This window comes from Mauremys mutica, chromosome 3 (genome assembly GCF_020497125.1).
Source record: "Mauremys mutica isolate MM-2020 ecotype Southern chromosome 3, ASM2049712v1, whole genome shotgun sequence".
NCBI lineage: Eukaryota > Metazoa > Chordata > Testudines > Geoemydidae > Mauremys > Mauremys mutica.
In genome coordinates, this window is record NC_059074.1 from 126,834,556 (window position 1) to 126,856,625 (window position 22,070).

The following is a 22,070-nucleotide window of genomic DNA, read 5'->3' on the forward strand; positions in this document are numbered from 1 at the left end:
AAGCAACTGTGAAAACTGATGAGCTTTGTGCCTAATTTTAAACACAAATGTCAAGTACAACTAATCCACACATACCGCAGAAATGGAAAAAATCGGCACAGTGAACCAGTAGTAGATTTAAAAGGCAGAATTCATTTAGCAAAAGCAATAGTGACCTGGCCTTTACTAAGGAATTACTGACCAGCCCTGGTTCTTGACAGTTATTCTTTAAATTGGTTTTAAGATTAAATTCTAGAAATATAGCATTCAAACAAAAATACTTACCTTATCAATGCAGACATAAAACTTTGTCCACATATATCAATAGAAATGTTTATTATATACACACAGTGAAACCCCGCTATAACGCGACGTTTGGGGTCCAAAATCTTCTATCACACTAAATGCGGGGTCACGGTATAGCGGAGTTTCAAACCACTCAGTTTGTCAGTGGTCCCCAAAGCGGTGCATTGATGTGCGCCGCCTAGTGCCCAGCAGGGGAGAGAAGCTGCAGCCCCGCACCTGCTGGGGACAGAGAACTCGGGGGCTGCGGGCGCCAGTGCTCTCTGTCCCCAGCAGGTGCGGGGTCACGGCTTCTCTCCAGCTTCAAGAGGAGCCGCAGCCCTGCACCCGCCGGGGACAGAGAGCACTGGCGCCCGCAGCCCCAGAGTTCTCTGTCCCCGGCAGGTGGGGAGCCGCGGCTCCTCTTGAAGCTGGAGAGAAGCCGCGGCCCCGCACCCGCCGGGGACAGAGAGCGCAGGCGCCCGCAGCCCCAGAGTTCTCTGTCCCCGGCAGGTGGGGAGCCGCGGCTCCTCTTGAAGCTGGAGAGAAGCCGCGGCCCCGCACCCGCCGGGGACAGAGAGCGCAGGCGCCCGCAGCCTCAGAGTTCTCTATCCCCAGCAGGTGCGGGGCTGCAGCTTCTCTTCCCTGCAATGGTGTTGGGGACCACTGGTACTGTACAGTACTGTGAAAACATTATTTAAGTTGTATCTGCCTTAAAGGGGCCAACCCATGATCGTGTTATATGCAATTTCGTGTTATAGCGGGGTGCGTTATTGCGAGGTTTGACTGTATTTTTCCCCCCCACACACACTTTCAAAAGCACTCAGCATTGGCTCAACTTTTCTGCTATCCCAAGCTGACTACCCCAGCTCTGCCTTGAGAGAAGAGTTTGAACAGAGTGCTTTCAAAAAAATCCTACCAATAATACAGTTATTCAGTTACACAGCCTTGTATATAAGAAAAAAGACCCAAAGTCACAAATTGACTATTCAGTATATATGCTGCTAAAAGAGGCAGCCATCAGAAAGAAAAGATCTCTTGAACTGTGTTATCAAACCTATATTTAAATCAGAACTATTCTTATAAAAAAAAAAACTGTTAAGGTGTCTGAATCTGGGGCCAAAACAGACTGACTATTATCAGTGGAAAGCACTGTTTAAGTGTATGGTCAGAAACAGATTAATGTAAAAATAGCATCTCTTACTCAACATGTCTGCTCCCTGTGTGTGAGTCACCTCTGTTCAACTCGACAGCAGAAATAAGTTTTTACTATGGTTTGCCCTGCTGAACCAACAATTTTGGAAGAATAAGCTGGATTCTATTCTAGTCTCATGGATCAATAAAAGAGACTGGTAAACTCCAATTGGAGATTATTTATCACTGTTGACCATGTCCAGTAAGAGGCAGAAAGACCCCAGATTGATTTAAAAGAGAGATCGAGGAAGTGTTTCCAGCTGGAGGTTGGGGGGGGGGGGGGGGAGAAAAAAATAAATCATATTTTCTTAGCTGAGCAAGTTTGATTTGGACTCAGGGAATAACTGGGGATCCCCATGATAAGAGTCATATTAAAGTTTTTTCTATTACTATAGCCACATTTTGAAATGTAAAAAGGTTCAGAGAAGTTTTTAAATGCAAGAGGTTTTTCAGAGAGCAAGACAGTACTGCTTAAGACACAGTACATGCTTTTGTCATACATCGTTTCCTTTTCTCAGAGGCTTGGAGAAAAGAAAACAGACAGAAAAGTTCAGCAAACAAACAGCACAATGAAACAAAACAGCAATGATTACAGATGGAGCAAAACCAGTGCCTCAGCTTTGAACCTCTTTCAACTTTCGGAGTGGAGAGGAAATGGAGTTTGCCTCTCAAACCCAAAATCACCCGAACGGTCTTGGCTTATGGTTAGGACTCAAAACTCAAAGTGGCTTATTTTCCATTTCCTTTTTGGAAGCCTAAATCTAAGGAGGACAGTTTGCAAGATTTCAGTCTTGCTCACTCCAAACCATCTCATTATAATTTGGATCCAAATGCTGCCTCCTCATCCCATCCAGAGTAGCCCCTCTGACTTGATTTACAGCTGTATAAATGAGAGCAGAATTTGGCCCAATATCCACAGTCAGATCCACCAGTCTGTGGTTTCCTCTCACCTGATGAAGAGATTCCACACTTTGGCCTCTCATTTTTATCAGTGTGACTTGTACCACAGAGAGAGGCTTCTGCTTAAGGGCTGCAGAGGAAGAGATTGAAGTTCAGATTATAGATTTGCACTGAAACATTTACAGCAGTTCATGTGAAAAGGCAATTTACAATACATCTCCTCAGATGGTTACAATGTTCAGCTAGTCCCACACCATGCACCTCCCAAGCTCATTTGAAAGACACTCACAGATGTCTTTTCAGTCACTAATACTCATGTGTCTTTCAACCTCAGGGCTGAGGCCAAAAGGCTGAATTAGAAAAACAGCATTATCAGGGCTATTTCGCGCCCTAGTTTCATATTCACATCAGTCTCACCCTGCTTTAATGCTTGGAACAGAACATAGATTCATGGGTCAGAAGGGAACACTATGATCACTGGAGGCCTGCATAAAACAGGCCACAGAACCTCACCAAGCTCAACAACTTGTGATTGAACATGTTTGCCTTTCACAATGTACATCAGTTAATTCCTTTGCTGGAAAGGCTTACACACGTTTTCAAAATCACACAGAAGAGATGTTCATGAATCAATTAAAAAAAATGAGATGGATAAGGGAAAAACGGAGGCCATTACGGAGGACAGGGACGATGTTGCAGTATAATATAGCACACTTGCATTTCACTTCTAGAGGACCTGGCTTCCAATCTGGTCTTAAGCCACAGAGAGAGAGATAACTGAACTGTAACACAGAGAGCCAATTCCCAGCACGCCTGCCTTGGAATCCCTTCCGGATGATTCTGTACTTGCTCCGCACATCTCCATGAAACTACATGCAACCTTGAGAGGAGCATGGAATGACTGCAGAAAGCCGCCTCACCTTGACAGCAAAGTGCATCTAAAGCAAGAGAACTGACAGACTCTCCTTCAGCTGCCTCCTCTAACCGGTTTCTCTCTACAGGCTCATCCACAGGCACCTCCTCCGGCTCATCCACTGCCAGCTCAACCTCTGGAAGAGAAAGAAGAGCAGTTAACATGTCTCTGCCCTTCCAAGTCATTTGAGGTTTCATTACCTCCTCCTTTCCCTCACAACAGCATGAGACCAGGGTTACTAAACACCCCATCCCCCCCCCCCACACACACACACTTCCTTACCGTCATCCTGAGAGTCATCTTCAGCTCTCCCTTTGCCACCACTGTCAATGCCAGAGCTGCCATAGCTAACGGTCGAGCTGCATGATTTCTCCTTCCGATGAACCCGATCGATACCGAAGGGCTCATCCACTGACATTTCCACTGACATCCTGTGCCTCGAATCAGCCTCAATACCAGACGTGTGTGAGCTGCCATGGCTCCCAGTTGATTGACGAGATAGCCGATTGTTCCTCCGGCTGCCCCCACTGCTTCCACTGCCGTGGGAGTGCTTATCCGAGGGGTCAAGGTCCATCTCCAGAGTGTCACTGATGTAGGATTCCCGATAACGCTTCTTCTCTATAGGGGGAGCAAGGGGGGAAAAAGGAACCAATTGGAGATTAAAAAATTAAATCCAAACGGAGGTCCTAAAATTGATTGATTCTCTTCACCATGACTCCTGCTTCAGAGAAAACCATTGTAAGGAAGGGGGAGTAGAAGCCTCAAGAGAGGAGACTGTCTTGAGTTTAACGTGGGACTGTGGTCTGTTGTGGTCTCAGCATGCTGATCAGTGAAGGGTCTATAATCTGAAGGAAATGGGTGGGGTGGGTGCAATTGTAGGGGCACAAGGGAATTGTATAGTAGTAGGTGATGGATGGAGGTGTACGTGAGGCTATGTCCCCACTGAGAACATATCTTAATTGGGTCCCTCCCCACAAGTTTCTATAGCAGGTCCTGGGGTCATTCATTCAAACAAGAGCTAGCGAGATGCTTAGCTCTCTACTCCGAACAGACCATCCCCAGGGCCAGCATTAAGCACAAACAAGGACCAAAGTTTTCTTCTTTGCTTCAGCCCCTTTCCACCACTCTGGCAGAACACAGGGGCTGAAAAAGTTAACAGATCTCCTCAGCCAAAGATCCCCCCCCCCATGTGCATCACCTCCTACATCAATCCACAGATTAGATGGTGGGTCTGCAACACTACTGTGGTTCCTTGGCAAAGAGTCCCCTGATCTTCGCAAACAACTCTCACCTCAGACCTGACAAACTCATGGACACCAAACATGACTTGCAGGATAGTTATCCATAAAAAGAGTAACATCTCAGGTATCTACAGAAACTTGTTACCTGTCAAGATTCATATTCACTGCAAGATGTCTGTATGGGTAATACTGAAGGAATTATGTATTTATACTGCATGTCTACTTTATGGACTGGGAGTAAAAAGTTAGTCACCAGGGGATACGTCTCATGACGGCCCATTCAGGCAGGAGGGAGGTGTCACCCCACCCTGTTTAGCCAGTGATGCAATGCAAGGCTCAACTGACTGGCCTTGCTCCAAGACCTTCAACGGAAAGCCAGTGGAGACAATGGAGAACAACTGAAACAGACAGGAGATCACCCTTCCTATGAGTAAAGACAAAAACCTGTCTCTGTATAACAGAGAATTTGGAAAGGCACTGTGGATCCATGCACTGAAGAGACATCTTGAGGAATAGGGGTGTTCTCATTAAATACTGGATCCTGATTCTTGTGAAGCCAGCCAGCTCTGCAACTGACTGAAACTTTGGAGGAGGAAAACCTACTTTATTAGATAAGAAAGGTAACTATTAAGTGCAGACCCATGTTCACATTTAAGATTTTGTTTTGTATTGTAAGTTATCATTTGTTTCCCTCACACTCTTGTTTCTAGTAAAATCTCTATCCTTTCAGCAGTGTCAGGGGCTGGGTATCACCGGGGAACACTTCAAAGGGGTTCGGGGACTGGGGTGCATCTATTGTTAACTTGCAAGGCAAAGAGAGCTGGCATAGCCCAGAGGAGAGGGCTTGAGTGGCTGAGACACCAAGCACCCCTGTACTCACATCCTACACACTATCATAATAAGCTTTGTACAAAATATGCTGGGTGAGGTATCATTTGAGAACGAATAACTCACTGATCATTAATATTCTTCGTGATGCATGTGTGCAATGTAAGTGTTATGACATATGCTGGAATGATTACTAAAGAGTGTTTAAACCAGGTATGCCAGGTGGTTGGTAAACAAGTCTGTCTTAGACAAAGGAACTGTGTTTTCCCCACCTGGGAGTTGCTTCCAAAGTACAGTGAAAGGAGAATGTGCTCACATATTGTGTAAATAGACCTGTTAAGCTAACGGGGGGGGGGGGGGGGGCAAACCTCTCTCTAACAAGTGGGGGAGAAGGGAGCATGGCATCTGCACCCAGAAGGAGAGAGAGGCTAGTTCTGGGTTTTACTTTTCAAAGAGTTCATTTCAAAGGTTTACTATTTATAAAGACAGGGGCCTGAACCTCAAACGATAAGCAATTGAATCAACTGACTGTATACAATATTATTGTATTATAAAAGTGTATTGAGTGAGGTCTTTTCTGGAAGTTAAGGATATACATACATTGCACAACATTGTTCACCAGCAACAATACTATATGGGTAAACGTGGTTTCTTAATGATATTGTGGCCCCAGATTTTAAAACAAATAGGGAGAAACAGGTTCCCTTCCAGACAGGAGAGAAGGCAGTTATTTACCTGTCTCTTTCATAAATTAAGCATGGTGTGACCAGAAACAATGGGAACTCCATTTACAGACAAGTCAGCAGGGGGATGGGAAGCCCACAGGAACAAAACAAAACCAAAAAAACAAAAACAAAAACCATGCATGAGGTCATCCCGCCTCTTGAAACAAGTTCATTGAACTTTGTAAGTAAGGAGAGAAGCAATCTTTGGCATCCATCACAAGACAGACACAAGGGAACAGAACTCTTGTGAGCAGAAAAAGATGGGTCCTTCAACTAAGGGTGGTTGAAGTCTCTGGGAAATAAATACAGGTGAGAAAAAATATCTTGAACAAAGCTTGTACCTTGCTAAGTTAAGTTTTAGACTTTTAGATTCGTGTTTTTAAATTTTATTTGCTTGTGACCCTTTTTAACTTTATTGCTTTTACTATCTCTTAACCTATGTCCTCTTGTTAATAAATTTTTTATATTTCCAATAAACCAACTCAGTGCAGTATTTAAATGAAAGGGTGTGTTTACTCCAGTTAAGTCAACAAATTGTGATGTACTTCTGTGTCTCTAAAAGAACAATTTATTATTTCTCTGAAGTGTCCAGGAGAAGGCTGGACATTACAGAGCACAGGGTTTGGGGCTGGGAGTGAGTTGGAGTCACCTTACTGTCTGTAACCACAGCTGGGGTCAGAGCTGCCGGACCAGCGCTGTGCGAGACATGTATACTACTTGCTGACTGTAAGTATCCCAGGCTGGCTGCTACAGTAGCAAGGCACTGAAAGGCACCGAGCGGCAGGGCAAATGGTGACAACCCGACTGATCTGGACTGCCCCCACGACCAGACTGTCACAGTGCCTGCAAGGGTGGTGATGTTAGAGAGTGGACACCCAGCTAGGCCCAGGCAAGACTCTTTCATGCAGGAGGCAGGGGGCACAGCAAGGGACTCACACTGTGTTCCACCTATTCTGGAGGCAATGGTCAGCAGGCACATTTTAATGCAGCCTCCAGGCTGCTGTAAACTATAACAGAGCCACTATGCAATCAGTCCCAAGCCAGGGAGTCTCATCCATCTTTCTCTGTGCCTCCCATTCCTCTACCTATTGTACTTACATAGCCCCCCATCACCCTAGTATCTGTGCACTTCAGATAAACATCCTCACAACACCGACATATGAAGTGCAATCCTCCACGTTTTACAGGTGGGAAATGGGGGCACAGAGAGATTAAGTGACAGTGGATATTGGGTGCAGATGGGTAACCTGAGCCAAGCACTGATGGTGACTGCTCAACTTCCTGGCTTTTGGAGTCCCCGTGCAGATTTCATTTCCTGGGCCAGCATCATCTCTTTCTCTTCCCCCTTCCCCCACTCCTGGAAGCAAGATCAGACAGTGAAACAACTTATCTACCTGGCAGTGGGATGGGAAAGGGAGGCAGCATGTGGCCCATTTTCACCAACCCCAGTTTGGGGCTCAGCGAATGCTAAAGCCAGCTCCAGTCCACCTTCCTCCAAGGACTTGTGAAGTCTGAGGGGTTGGGGTGGGAGGAGGATGGGGATAATACACCACAGAGCTTTAGGTTTCTTTAGACAGTCCCTTCAGTGAGTCAGTGCTGAGACCTTTATGCACTCACACATACGTGAGCTACCATTACATTCCTTTTGCTGGTTTACCCCGCCCCCCCCCAGCTCTCATTCTTCTGCACACCCCCACACCCTTCAGGCATGCGGTCACCTCAAACCTGTCACTAGTGAGTAGTGCTGTGTTTAACTGCACCCATTGTGTAACTGAGCTTAGTGGAAGGAAGAGGAAAGCAAACTCAAGAGTAAGGGGGTAGCAGAAAAAGGAACAAGGAGGAAAAAGTGAACCTGAACCAGACAACCAAGTTGGTGCCTGGGTTGCTCGCCACATCCCATCTTTTACTGGTGGGTAACAGGCTACTTAAGTCCTTATTAACAACCTTTAGGAAGTGGGAAGAGAAGGGGGGCTATTGTATAAAATGAATTGATTTAGTTTATTTTGGGGTGTAATTTAACATCCAGATTCTTAAGGACTTCAGTCTTCCTTGCAAGCAACGCACAATGTCCCTGCTCCACCTATCATTAATTGACATGACCTCAGTCTCCTCCACATTACGTTGAGATCTGTATATCGCACGGCTTTCCTCCTCCCCCATTTTTATACCCTCATGCTCACTAGTTTGTATTAGGGAGTTCAACTGCCAAGATAAATAATGGGGATCATGAGCGTTCACAAAGTGCCCCCCATCCCAAGACAAATGGATTCTGTGGATTTTTCCCAGAATCACTTTTCAATACTGGATTTTACGTGAGGAGGAGGAGGAGGAGATCAGCAATATTTTAAAATACAAGCCTAGCTGGCTGATGGAGTCATTATGCTGTGGCTGTACATACTGTTAACCTTAGGCAACTGAAATTATTGCCATGGCTACTGCTTTAGGCACCAAACTGAAATAGACAGGGAAATCAGGAAGGAGTGTCCTTTTCCCTGCCGCTCTTCCACACACTCCTCACCTTTCCTTCTCAAACCAACATAGAAAAGGAAAAATTTGAAGAAAAGTCCCTGTCCCACCCCAGATCCCATCTGTCTCCTTAGAAACTCTCACCATCCTACTCCAATGCCACTGAGTCTGCTTCTCAACTGTGAGGTGTAACAGACCTCCCACTCCTTCAAACAATCCTGGTTTCCACATTTGAGAGGAACTTTAGTGGCTAAGTCCACTGAAGCAGAGATATTGGACTTTGAGCCACTACAGCTCTTTTTGAACATGGAGAGAGGAGCTGCTCATGACATCGGGAACATCTGGGAACTTAAAGGGTCTATCAGGCTTTGCTGGGAGAAGGAACTAATGAAGATGCACAAATACTGGCTAATACTTTAAAAAAAAAAAAAAAAAAGTGACCAGGAATTTTGGGTGCCCAATTTAAGTAACCTTGAAGGTAACTGATTTTCAGCATTCCCCACTCTGAAAATCAGGCCCCTGTAATGTGTCAAGTTGGGCAGCCAAAAAAAAAATCACTAGTTCTTTTGAAAGTCCCGGCTATTAACTTGGATTTAAATTTTTTGGCTCCACTGAGAGGGCTTGCAAAGTTAAGTCGAGGATTGTTTTTTAAATTAAAAAAAGTAAAGTTGTATAACAGTGACTGCATGTTTAACATTCTGAAGTGTCATCCCCTCCAGTTAGCAATGTGTTCAGCCATTCAGAATTAATAATTTTAAATGCATAAAACTTAGCAGTTACAAACCTAGGTGCTATGTAAGGGTGTGTTAGTATCATTTACAGACAGCAAATATTAATCCAAATGATTGTAAATCAGCAAAGCACCAAGAACATGAGGCAGGGAGGAAGAATCATACATTAGGTATTAAAAAACAACAGAAGCAAAAATAGTATCACTTTTTTATACACTGTGTATTCTGATGGAGTAGGGGACACTCAGCTGGCTATTAACACTTATTTCTGCGATGCATAATTTACATCTTAGCTAAGATCTGGTGAATTAGAGCAGCCAGACAGGGAGAGTTTCACCCCTGGTGTGGAGTAAAACAGACACATTTTGGTTGAGAGTTATATTACCTAGGCAACCTGCAATGATTATTCTCATAATTGGTTTTTGTTTTTCATTTTAAGAGTTCTGTGGAGCTGAAAAACCTCACTCTAAATTAGGACAATGTGTGAAGTATTTTGAGGATCAAGGTAGCTTGTGCGGCAGGCCGAGAAAGGGGGTTCTGTATGTCCGAGCACTTAGTAGCTCAGGGACTGATCCTGCTCCCATGCTATTAAAAGGCAAAACTCCCAATTACTTCCGCAATGGCAAGATTGAGCCCACCTGCACTAGGAAATTGACCCATCACTGAAAACAGTTGTCAGCAGGGTTCCTCCTGTATTGGTGTTCAAAGGTGTTTAAATGCTAGTATAGGAGATGGGATAAAGCTATTTTCAAAACACTAGTCCTGGGGGAACGTACTGCTCACAGTCATTGTCAGAAATGGGTCAATTTTCTTGTGTGAATAGGACTTGAAATCTGTAAAAGAAACAGAATTTTTAGGTATGCACTGAACTCCCATTAAAGTCAATGGGAATTGGTGCTCAGCACCACACAGGATTGAGTCCTAAATAAGCCACAAGGGAATGGGAAAGAACTATCAGAGGTGAGTGAGTGTGTCACACAGACAAGCAGGTCACAAGTAGAGCCCACTTTGACTCCTGACATTTATGTATTTCCAAACCTGCTGCATTTGGTTTTCACAAATATTATAAGATTTGCCAGACTGGGTTGAGACCAATGGTCCATCTTGCCAATAGCCTGTCTGGTACAGTGGCCAGCACCAGATGCCTCAGAGGAAGGCACAAAACCTCCATAATGGCAGTCGTAGAATACCCTGCCCAAATGCACTGTGTTAATGTGCTAACAGCATTCTTTAGCAGACGACGGTCACATGCCATTGATTGGAACCCATATTCCTCAGTGACCTTCTTTACACACTGTAATTGAGATTAACAGTTAACACAAAAAACAGAACACAGAAGGACCGTACTAGAAGTGACCAATGTATCCTGACTCAGGATAGCCAATGCTCACTGGTTCAGAGACTGATGTAAATTCCCCCATAATTAAGTCAAGTGGGCAATACTAGACCACAGGAAGAAGTTGCTTCCTAACCCCTTCTGGGAATCACCTTAAACCCTGAAGCCACAGGATTGACAGCTCGTATCATTTTAATCACAATTTATATATTCAGGGTATGTTTAAAGATAAATTATTAGATGTTATGCCCATGTTACAAACATGAGCAATGTGTTCCAGATGGTTATGAAGTAACCTCCTGAATGGCTGGACTCGATCAATCTATAGCAATTGATTAACCATTTAGCAACCCTTCATAAATGGTACCTTTAATACAGCAGCGTGACCATGATTTGTACCATACCTTGAGTAACTGCAGATCCTGTCACAATTCAAATCTTTTTCAGAACTTATTAAAGATCAAAAATATTTCAAGGTGACAAGTTTATGCGAGTTGAGCGGACAACGAGCGAGAATCACCACTCACTTCAGGAAAGGAGGAAATCTCCCTTTGTTTCCTGAACACAATCTCTAGTAAGAGAAAACCCAAGTCACACAGTAGGAGTCTCAACCATTTCATGCTAACCAACGGGAACAAACCTGATCCCTCTCCTTCCTCTCACCATCTTCATTTTTGTGACAGAAAGGCTCTCAGATAATAAGAAGCCACTATGAAGTAACAGTAACGAACCTACCTATCTACCTTCCTGGCTCTTTTCCCCTCCCTAAAGGAGTCTGCTCCCCATCACGTACCTTCAGCCTCCTCCAGCTTTCGGATCTGCTTCAGTACCGGCTGGATGTTCAGAAAGAGTCGGTGGCTGTTGCTCAGAAGCTGCAGCAAGTGTCGTGACCGGAAAGCGCAACCCGTATAGTACACCAACTTCCGGGCAGAAGGCAAACCGTCTGGCTGGATCTCAAATTTTTTCCCCTGGACAAACAGAAGGAGGGATCCCAGAACAATGAGGCGAGGCATGTTTTCAGTCAGTGGCAAAGATCAAAACATTTTTATTTACACTAGTAAAGTTGGGCACGGCAATGCAGGCAAGCCAACAGCTTTGCCAGGTTCCAGGCTGCCGTATTCTGCCACACTCACCAGAAACGCAAGTTTCCCGATGTGTGACCAGGGGAAGTCGTAAAGCAGCTGGCTGACGTGGTTCACCTCCTGCAACATATCAAACACAGGATGACACAAGGGCTGGCAGATATAAGGAGGAGGGGGAGATGTGCAAGGAATGCACACGCAATCAAGAATGTGAAATACAGAGTCTAGCGAACGTAAAGGAGACAGGGAGAAGGGAGTGCTGAGGGCTAGATGGAGTTAATGGTACATCCGTAGCTTTCATTTCATTCAGTTACCTGATAGATGTGAATTCCTTTAAGGGTGAGGCCCAGCACAACTGTTGGTCGATCTTCCTTCTTATCCTACAAGAACATAAAGGTCTGAGGTAAAAAAGGCAGCCCACACACACAGAGACCCACCCTGACTGATGGGTACCGTAACAGAGCCGCAGCAAGGTTACCCCAATTCAGCACAAGTGATTAGAATTTCATCTCTCTCCTTCCCCCCGTTTGGCTGGGGTTTTTTGAGAGTCCACTTCCTCACTGAAAAACACTGAATTAAATCTCTCACTTGTGTAGTTCTTTTCATGGTGGGGTCTGAACACACCTAAGACAACCTGCAGTCACTGACGTGGAATCCAATGGCTTTACTGAATTTAGAGCCCTGTCATTTATTTAACAAAGTGGTTATTCGTAGCCGACTGCCCCTTACTTCAATCTGCTTCCACTGCTATCCTCAGGAACACCCCCACCTGCACAGCACAGAAGTAGAGACTGAAACAAACTTATTAGGGCTGCTTGTCCCACCTCCTTGCCAGGGCAGAAATGTTCCCACTAGTGGCCCTGCTGGAACCTGGAGGTGCAGGTCAGAAGCAGGGGTTAATAAAGCCCCGCAGGTGGAATGACTTGGTGTTGGTTAATGCAGCTTTGGGTCTAGCTTTTTAGAATTTTCTCTGACCTCAGTATATACTGTAGCATAGTCTTATACTTCAGGCTTTTTAGGGATTATTAGGATCATTATCCTATTGCACCTGTGCTGCACCTTGATGGACCCATGTGCTGTGTCATTGACAGTTCTATTCTATTTGAGATTAGTTCGTGTAACCATGTTCTGGATTCTTTTTATTTCCTTAAGCAACATATACCTCCGAGGACATGCCAGTGATACAGAGTCACACACGCCTCCCCTATCAGAGGAGAAGTTGGAATTTCTTGGGAACTAACAAACAGAATAACTCCAAACCATGATATAAAGCTCAGACCTTGACATTAAGCCTTCCACTATTCCCACCCTGCTCTGGTTAAGATACAGGCCTCATGCAACTATACTTAAACTTTCCTTCTGCTGGGGATGGGGGGGGGGGGGGAAAAGAGAGGGAGGCAGAAGGTGGAAGTCTAATTAAAAATGGTTTGAAAGGTGTCAGCTTTATCTAATCCATAAATTTGCCTGGAGAGGGGAAGCAGGGTAGGAAACAGATGTGAGCCAGGCCAGCCCAGAGACCAGGAGACGTGAGACTGCTCTTAAACTCAGGTCTCCCATGAGTTGGCACAATGCGCTGGCACACAAGCTGCCAGCAGCTGGCTCCTCTGACATACTGTCCAAATGGGCTGGTGCGTCGTAATCCAACGATGGATGGATGGATAAACTTGCTCATGCCAGTATTCTTGCCTCTGTGGTGGAGGTGGCAGTGGGAAGGACAATGCGTTGTAGCCTTAGCAATGTATGCAACAGTTAACATATGCTACAATTCAAGACAGACAGGAATTCAGGTATTAAGGACAACCAATTTCATACCCGTCATGCCTCTGGACATGAATTGTATCATGTCCTGCCAGTGCGTTTCTTATAGCCTTCAAATGCAAGCCAGACTGTCTTATGATGATCATTAATGGCATTAGAGTCAAAGCAGGAAGAAGATGAGGGCGTAGATGTGGCTTATGAGAGGTTAAATCATCCTCATTAGAATCTGAGCCCAAATTGGAACGTATTTCCTGTAGAGAACCTGAAACTTTCTTCTTGATGTTTTCCCAGTAAGTGGAGCGTCTCCGAGATTTAATGGAACGAAACAGGCCTCTTGAGCTTTTGGTGCCTCCTGGACATAACCTTGCTTGAATGTGACCAGCACAGAAAGACAGACTGGACCAGGAAGCCTTCAAATTATTCAGTAAGCTCTGGCAAAGTGGACCGCGTGCATTCAGGAAAAGCCCTGCGCATCTCCTAGGACCTGGCTCACCTAAGTGGGAAAGGAAACTCACCCAGGGGTGAATATGTACTCTGACTCTGGATATTGCCCTTCCATTGCCTATAGTAGGTCACTTATCAAGTCAAAATGCAAGAGGCACCTTCTCACCTCCCCATCCTGTAACATCTGCCTGGGAGCAAACAGCAATTGGGGATACTGGAGGGGAGGGATTAGGTGGCAAAAAGGAAATAAAATAACTAACAAAAAAAAAATCAAACCAACTGAAAAATATGCACACCAAGAACAAAGAGGTACAAAAATTGCTATTTGGGCACACTCAGCACTAGACTATAAGCTCTTTGGGGGTTGGGACTGTTTTTTTGTCCTGTATTTGCAAAGCCCCTGGCATAAAGGGGTCCTGGGCCATGACTGGGGTCCCTCGGTGCTATGATAATACAAATAATCTCTTTCACTGTTTCACAGCACTTGAATGCCATGGGGCAGACCCTTAGATTATCCTTTCAACAATCCCCCTTCCCCCCCCCCCAAAATCAATCTCCCTCATCTGACAACATATGGCTTCTCAGTGTTTTCCCCTCCCACGACCCCACATTCAGCCAGTCCTCAGATGCACCCAAAAATACTCTGCAGCAGTTGCTGTGGTACCACACAGAGCAGGGTGCAATGGAATGGGAGCAGACGCCAAACTACTCCTAGAGAAGGGAGGCTGACCTACTTGTGGGGCTGTGAATCAAAGGGTGGGAACTTAAAAGGTGTTTCCTCTCTCTACCAAGCGAGTCTGCCATGGAACGGTATTTATGCACATCAGTGGAACCTCCCCAGATACAAATGGATTTACTCCCACATGTGGCAAAGCCTCTGCTTTTAACATTAGAGGCACAACATTTATTAAGTGAAAAGAAACCCAGCAGCACATTCATCTTTGACAAAAGGATGAAATAAGCAGCTGTTTGTTTAACCTTGTGTAATCTGTAATAATGGACAGGTACATCTTCCAGCAAACAGGACTCCTTAATGAACTTCAAGATTGCATCTTTAGCGGTCAGACCTTGCTGTTCTTGGTGCATCTCTGGAGCATGCTTCAAGATATAGTCACTCCCCCTCTTTGCAATTATCTGCCACAAAGGAAAGACAAGGTCAGCAGCTTTTCAATGATCCGAACAGGAGGCAGCTGGGTCAACAGCAAGGACCAAACAAGAGTGGAAACAGTAGCTCTATCCCGGTTAACCTGAACACCACACCAGGCAAAGTAAGTTCACTGAACTCTCTCTCTCTCTCCTTGAGCAGCCAGCATTTAAATTTGCCCAAAAGATATTAGAGAATAAGGTCTCTAACTAGGTTCCCCCTTAAGTATGTGGCAAAATCATAACATGCAACACCTGAGTGCAATGAGACCATAGTATTTGGTATTTAATATTCGTATTCTCTAGTCCTGGCAATTCTTCTCAGGTTTCACTTTTGCTAAACACTTACAGGCAGCTATTAATACTACCTAAAATACTGGAGTATTCTGCAGCCACAGCACAAAACACTGCAGAAATGCTAGTGTATGCATCAATAATAATTACACATAGTGCTTATTTAGCAGTGTTCATCTTCACAGTGCTTTATCAACAATAACTAAATACACCTCTCATTACCTCCATAGAGGTAGGCAAATATTACTATCCTCCCATTTTACAGATGGGAAAATTCGCACCAAAAGGTAAGTGATTTTTCCAGGGCCAATGAATGCCAGAGTTTACAGCTCAGGAGTTCCTGGCTCCCAGTCTTGTGCTCAGATCACTCAGCCATGTGCTTCTGTGGAATAATGCAGTATTCTTGGGTAATGTTAAAGCCTTCCCTCACATAGGAGAGGCTGGGTTGGGAACAGTTGCAACAGAGGTAGAAAGAAGTTTATGCTAAACTTGCATCTTCACAAAGCCCCATTACGCAGGACATTTAAAACTAGACTGTGCAAAGCACTTGAGAATATCCAATAGGGAGCAAACTGCCCAAGCAGGGATATGGACAGTGCTCAAACAGAGCCTCTTCCATAGTTATATTAAGTTCTTCTTTTGCCTTCTTATACAAACTCCCTGCTTCTCCCTGTGCACAGATCTCATGTGACTATAATCACTCTCCTACCAAGAAGGCTGAGCTCTGTCAATGTCACTCTTGATCTTATCAGCCAGCAGCTGTACAGCATCACGAGGCTATAGTTGGGAGCCAAGTCCAGAGTTCAAAGCCAGACTTCCCACTTGCTAGCCTGCAGCTCCACCCTTTGTATTAATTATTTGGGTTGCAGTAGCCTTCGGCCACTGATCTGAACCAGATGCTGTTAAAGAAGTAGATCATGCAGTGTCTCCCTGCTGTACCCTGGGGACAGGGAGAGAAGCATCCCCCTGGATGCCAGATTTTGATATCTGTAATAATAAATCATCTACACGCTCGCTTGGACCTGTGACTCAGTGCAGCAGGGCTGTGCTCAGCCTTGGCTTTTGCAATGTTTGCAAGATTAAAAAGATTGATAGCCGCCCTTTAACAGTCCCTGTCAGACCCACCTTCTTAAACCCTTTGGAAACTACGTAATGGCAGGTGATTGTCATCTGGGAACTGCAATTTCCAGGGTGTGGAAGAGAGTCCAGTGGGGAGAATTCTGCCAGGGAGAAGGGAGTATTTCTGCACTGCAGGAGGAGAAGTAGCTTGGGGCTCAGGAATATAAAAGTCCAGACTTGCCCTGTCTCCACCACACCTGCCTCCCGACGCCATTTGTCTCTTCTGCACTGAACTCTTCCCCTCGCCGATGCTTGGAAACAGCTGGGGTTGTAGGGGAATCAGAGGCAGAGCGGTAAGGAGACATGCCCAAGGATACACACAGCAGGTTGGAGGCAGAGCCAGTAGAACCGTGGCTTCTTGACTCCCAGTCTAGAGCATCATCCTCTCCCTCCTTGTCATTTACTTGCCTTCTCACTGACTGTGGTGGTTCACTTTGCAGCCGTGCATAACAGCAGAGTAGGAAACAGTGCAGGAAGCATTCTGCACGTTGCATGTTTGTGCGCTCCTTCCAAAGATGCTGAATGGCCTGAAGACAAGTGACTCAGTCGTTGCCCTCAGGCAGAGTTAGTCACCATAACAGGTTTAAAAAAAAAGGGGGGGGGGGCGGGGGAAACCATTTCAGCTCAAAATGATAGTCACAATTCAAATTAACCTATTAAGACTTTTTTGGGTGGGGGGGGGGTGAAAAGACACCAAACTGTCCCCAAACACCCGAAAATCCGTAAAAATGGAGTGTGGAAACTGAAATCTTTGAAGTACATGCTAGAAGCACTGGACAATAAGACACAAGTGACTGAAGACCAATTAGTGGCCAAGAGACCATACACAGAGGGATCACAATGAAATTCTCAGCTGAGTCTCGTCAGAGTGAGAAGTCCTCTTCTCTCTGGTTTGACCAACTGGTGTTGCCCCTCACGTACTGCCACCCTGCACCATGCTCAGTCCACCCCACAGGTAAATATGATGGGGTCAAGGTAATGAAGATAGTTTTACTCATCTTCAGCCCCTTGAGGTTTTCCAGAGAATCTTAGGATTCAAAAGCAAATGCATTTCAATGTAATTTATTTCTGAAAAATATCTGCCATTTAACTGTTGGATTCAGACTGGGAAGAACAGAAGCCTCAGTGGAGAAAAAGCCCTGCTGGATTCATCGCACATACAGCCACAGAGCCTGCGGAGTCCCTGCTGCAACTGCAGACGATTCTGCCTCATTCTCATGGTGAAAACTTACCCACTGTGGGAAATAGGCTTGAGGTTCAAAATATTTCCCAACATGGACATTCTCTATATAGTTGCCCAAGTCAGCCTGTAAACCGTACGCAGCCAGCAGGAAGTAGATTTCTTCTTTGTGGAGGCACCGAGACTGCAACACCTGCTCCTTGAGATGACAGTAGTACAGGTGCCGTGCTGCCATGTCACTGCAGAATATAGAGAGAAGCTGTGTTTAAGCCAGAGCAAAGAGAGATCACATTAAGGTAAGGCCAGTCGCATGCAGCTTCACTGCTGAGACTGGACATACGTATGGAATCACTGATGTGTATAAGCTGCATTTTTAAATAGTCATTTACTCTGTATTATAGTAGCATCTACACTACAGTCCCAGTCAAGATCAGGGCTCCACTGCACTAGGCACAGTAGGTAATAGTCTCTGTCCTCAAATGTTTACAGTTTAAACAATCCAAATAGACAAAGGTTGAAGAAAGGCACTCATATCACCACTTTTTTGGGGAGACGTGGAACTAGGGCACAGAGTGATTAAGTGCCAAGAGTCACATGGGAAGTTGTGGCAGAGCCAGGAAAGGATCCCAGATCTCCTGAGTCCCAGTCCAGTGTCTCAACCAAAAGTCCATCCTTCCTCTCTAGAACTGGCACTGCTTTTGTATTGCACCTTCCAGCTGAGGCTCTCAAAGTGCTTTACTTGTGTCAAGCACTGAATCAGTGAATTACCTGGGAGGTAGATAATAGTGGCAGGAACCTTTGATTTGCTTTTGTTGTCTTGCAGGAGCACTAAATGGGGATATTATTAGGGAAAGGTGAGCATATGATAGATAGATGGTCACAGAACCAAGACCTCCCTTCTAGGACTCGGATTCAGTGTGTGTGTTTTGAAGAAGCCCCATGATGGCATGGGCATGCCTCTGTGCACCTCTCTCTGCTTTACTACTACTGCAGAGGAAGAAGCTTGTGATGCCAATGGAGAGATACAAAGGGTACGTCTACACTGCAATTAAAAACCTGCAGCTGGCCTGTGCCAGCCGACTTGCAGTGTATATGTTCTCGGGTTCGGGCTGCAGCCTGAACTCTGGAACCCTCCCACCTTGCAGGGTTCCAAAGCCCGGGCTCCAGCCTGAGCCTGGCTTTCTATGCCACAATTAAACAGGCCCTTAGCCCAAAGCCTGCGAGCCAGAGTCGGCTGGCATGTCCCAGTGGTAGGTTTTTAATTACAGTGTAGACATACCCAGAGGAAGATGAACAATACTGGGAAGTCTCCTTTTAGCAGTAAGAAAAACTTCCTCCTCTCAGAGGGAAAACTTTCTCCCCTCAGTCCAAAGAGGAAAATAAAAAAGCCTTACTCAGATGAGGACAGCAAAATGCCTAAATGGAGCAAAGATTATGCTGACATTAATCCACCTGAATGCTTCCAGCTCTTGGTTTGCCCTGAGGCCAGAACCACACCAGCAGTGCTGATGCAAAAACACTCTGTCAGTTGTTCATTTTTAACTGAATCATCCTTTGTTCTGCATGGGGAGGGAGGGGTAGTTGTGTGCATCCTATATTCCACATGAATGGAACCCACTCATATGCAAAATTCTGTAACTCACAAGTCATTCCTTTTGTCCACTTCCAAATTAGCTAGCATGCGCATGGCTCAGATACAGTAAAGATAAAAAATAAATTATCAAAGGAAAAATACTAGGCTGTATCCTAGAGTAACAATTTCTATGATCATTTTGCCAGTGTTGGCCTGATTTTCTTTTTAATCCTGTACGTGCAATCAGAGGTTTAATAACTATTACCTACATCCATATCTAGAGAGAGAAATAAAAAAGAATTAAGCCTTCCAAACTAGGAGGAGGAAGGGGGAAATTATTGTAGACTGAAGTTCAGGCTGTGGAAAGCATATGAAAACAAGGCTGTCATAGTTGTGCAAATGGATGGGGAGTTTGAAGAAGAGCAACAGCTAAATCACAGCAAGTGAGTGAGAGGATGGAGAGTAGATAGCAGAACAAACAAACATGAGGGTGCTCACTGTTAATTTTGTAATAACTTCTCTAACTTCAGCCTTACAGTTGTTTAGATGCTAAACAATTAAAAAACAGAAACATTAAATTATTGGAGCATGATGCTTTAAAAAGATAGCTGAAAAGCATCTCAGTTTGAATCCTACTAGGATGGACGTCGACTCCTTTGGATAAAAGGATGTACTCACAGATATCATTACTGATCTCCAGAGAATGCCTGTAGGACTACGGCACCCACAAAGAGAAGGAAAAAGCTCTTGAAAGGAAATATATTTTTGATTTTCCATCTAATACAGCTTTATTAAAAAATAAAGTTGTTACCCTGGACAGATTTACCTTATGGCCCTTCCATTTTCTATGTAGTACTGTACTCTGAAGAAGGCAACAAAAGGAGGGGTGAACTTCTCTGTCCCCTTTAGAGCAAAGAGAGAAAAGAAAAAAAAAGAAAGCGTTAGACAATTTTCCCTGTGAGCCCACAGGCTCATGATCTTCCTCACTATTCTGTGTTTTGCCCATTGTTCCCCATTCCAGACCTTCTCCCCACATTCTTTTTTTTAAATTCACCACACTTAGCTGTACAGCAATTGTCTTGGGAGCTCTTATCAATGAAACATTTGGCCAAGGCAAGACACAAATGAAGCATCCAAGCTCTCCTGTTTCCTTATACCCTCTGCCACCAGCCCTCAGCCCCTCTCAGGAAAAGACTAAACCTTTTACCTCTGCAATATGCTCAGCCCTTCCTGACCCAGGCTGAGGCATTCCAGACTGCTACTGATCTTTGGGCTGGCAGGGCAATCCTTTGCTTTGGTTATTCACACCATATAGCCACGAACTCGAGGGAGACACTATGTCAATTTCCCAGACTACAATTACAGATGTTTAAAAGAATACTGTCAAGATTTTTTGTTCAAACTGCGACCTCCCTTACAGGGGAAGTTCCCTGAGCACCAAATATCTATTTTTCAATAAAAATTAAAAGACAGGGTTAAAGTCTTGCATTCCTTCCCCTCTGCTTTGTCTGTTTTGAGGTCTGGTCAGTATGTAATTTCAGCACATGCATTGGCCTGCTTATGTGAGTGGGTTACAGATCCATCTGCTTACCTACATAATGTGTCAAGCACACCTATGGTACCAACAGTAACAACTCCATCGCCAAGGAATTCATTAAAAAAAAAAAATCCAGTCAACACTTAATCATTTTGCAGAGTGCGCAATGATACCATTTTGTTCTCAATGAAGGGATAAGGAGGAGGGAGCTGGCCAACACAGTACTGGACCAGGAGGCTCAGGAGACCAGGATTCAATTCCATATTCAGCCACAGACATCCTGTGTGACCTTGGGCAAGTCATTTAGCCTCTCTGGGTCTAATCCCCATTTTACAGATGGGAATCAAAACACTCTCCGACCTCAGAAGAGGTGTTGTGAGGATAAAGATCATGAATGTCTGCGAGGCGCTCAGTTACTACGGTGATGAGGGCCACACGAGTATCTACACAGGCATGTTGCCCTGACTGGTGCCACAGCAGCAAATTCCATTAGTCACATTTTGGAAGCTTATTCTCATTTGGAAAATGCTATACTGTGTTGAGAGAGAGATTTTCTGTACTTAAAATGGGGGACACTGCTGGAATCAGCAATCGCTCTCGAGGTGGAAGAAACCGCAAGTTCACTTGCTGAACAAAGTAGCTTCCTAGAGAGGTGTAACAGACAATAGTTATATACAAACATGTCTGGAGCCTCACAATGTAGTTTAATGAAAACATTTGTGTTACTTTCAGCTCTTAAGATTTTGCTTTGATGTAAAAAGATGACAACTGGGCATGGGACTTGATCTTTAAACTTCTAAATTAAAAAAAAAACAAACGACTTGACAATGTTATTTTAGAATAGTTGTTTAGTACAAGCCAGACATGCTGTATTCATTTCACATGATTTTTCTTGACATTTCAGCTAGTGTAGAGAAATCAAGACTCCTCTTAATAAAAATATGCTTCCTCCCTACAACTGATGTTCTTCCACACCTCTGTTGAATCGCAGCTCCAGCCCCCATAGTGTTTCATAGTCAAATGCACAGTGGTACACAGGTTATTACAAGTAGCCGTGCAAGGTCATTTTACCCAAAGGCTGCTCTGTTTTATACAGCAGGGGTTCTCAAACCTTTCCATGGAGCAACTACTCTCAAAAGAGAAAGTGGCTCATTGACCCCCGTCCCCTTCTATGGGCACCTGAACACCACCCCTGTGGCAGCTACAGCAATTGCTTATGTGGCAGCGTAAAGTACTTAATGCAGTTTTACCCTCTTTTAATCCAATTTAGTAGCTGGAAATTACAAGTTTCAGTTCCGTGTGACTAACCAGCTCACCAGAGACCACCAGCAAGTGCTCCACAGTC

General features: G+C 44.7%; 1 protein-coding gene across 3 annotated transcripts in view; it reads right to left on the minus strand.

Annotated features, from left to right (window-relative positions):
- Positions 1-22,070, minus strand: part of FRMD1 (FERM domain containing 1) — a 76,002-nt gene that overhangs the window by 2,586 nt on the left and 51,346 nt on the right. For 2 of the 3 annotated variants that reach the window (XM_045012001.1, XM_045012003.1), the window contains exons 5-13: positions 20,015-20,091; positions 17,668-17,854; positions 14,858-15,013; positions 11,992-12,057; positions 11,729-11,797; positions 11,389-11,563; positions 3,551-3,886; positions 3,276-3,404; positions 2,406-2,485 (exon numbers count right to left, since the gene is read on the minus strand). In XM_045012001.1, the coding sequence (XP_044867936.1) occupies positions 2,406-2,485; positions 3,276-3,404; positions 3,551-3,886; positions 11,389-11,563; positions 11,729-11,797; positions 11,992-12,057; positions 14,858-15,013; positions 17,668-17,854; positions 20,015-20,091 (1,275 nt within the window). Of the gene's footprint in view, positions 1-2,405; positions 2,486-3,275; positions 3,405-3,550; positions 3,887-11,388; positions 11,564-11,728; positions 11,798-11,991; positions 12,058-14,857; positions 15,014-16,441; positions 16,984-17,667; positions 17,855-20,014; positions 20,092-22,070 lie in introns of those variants that run through there. The other variant, XM_045012002.1, reaches the window with a different exon arrangement.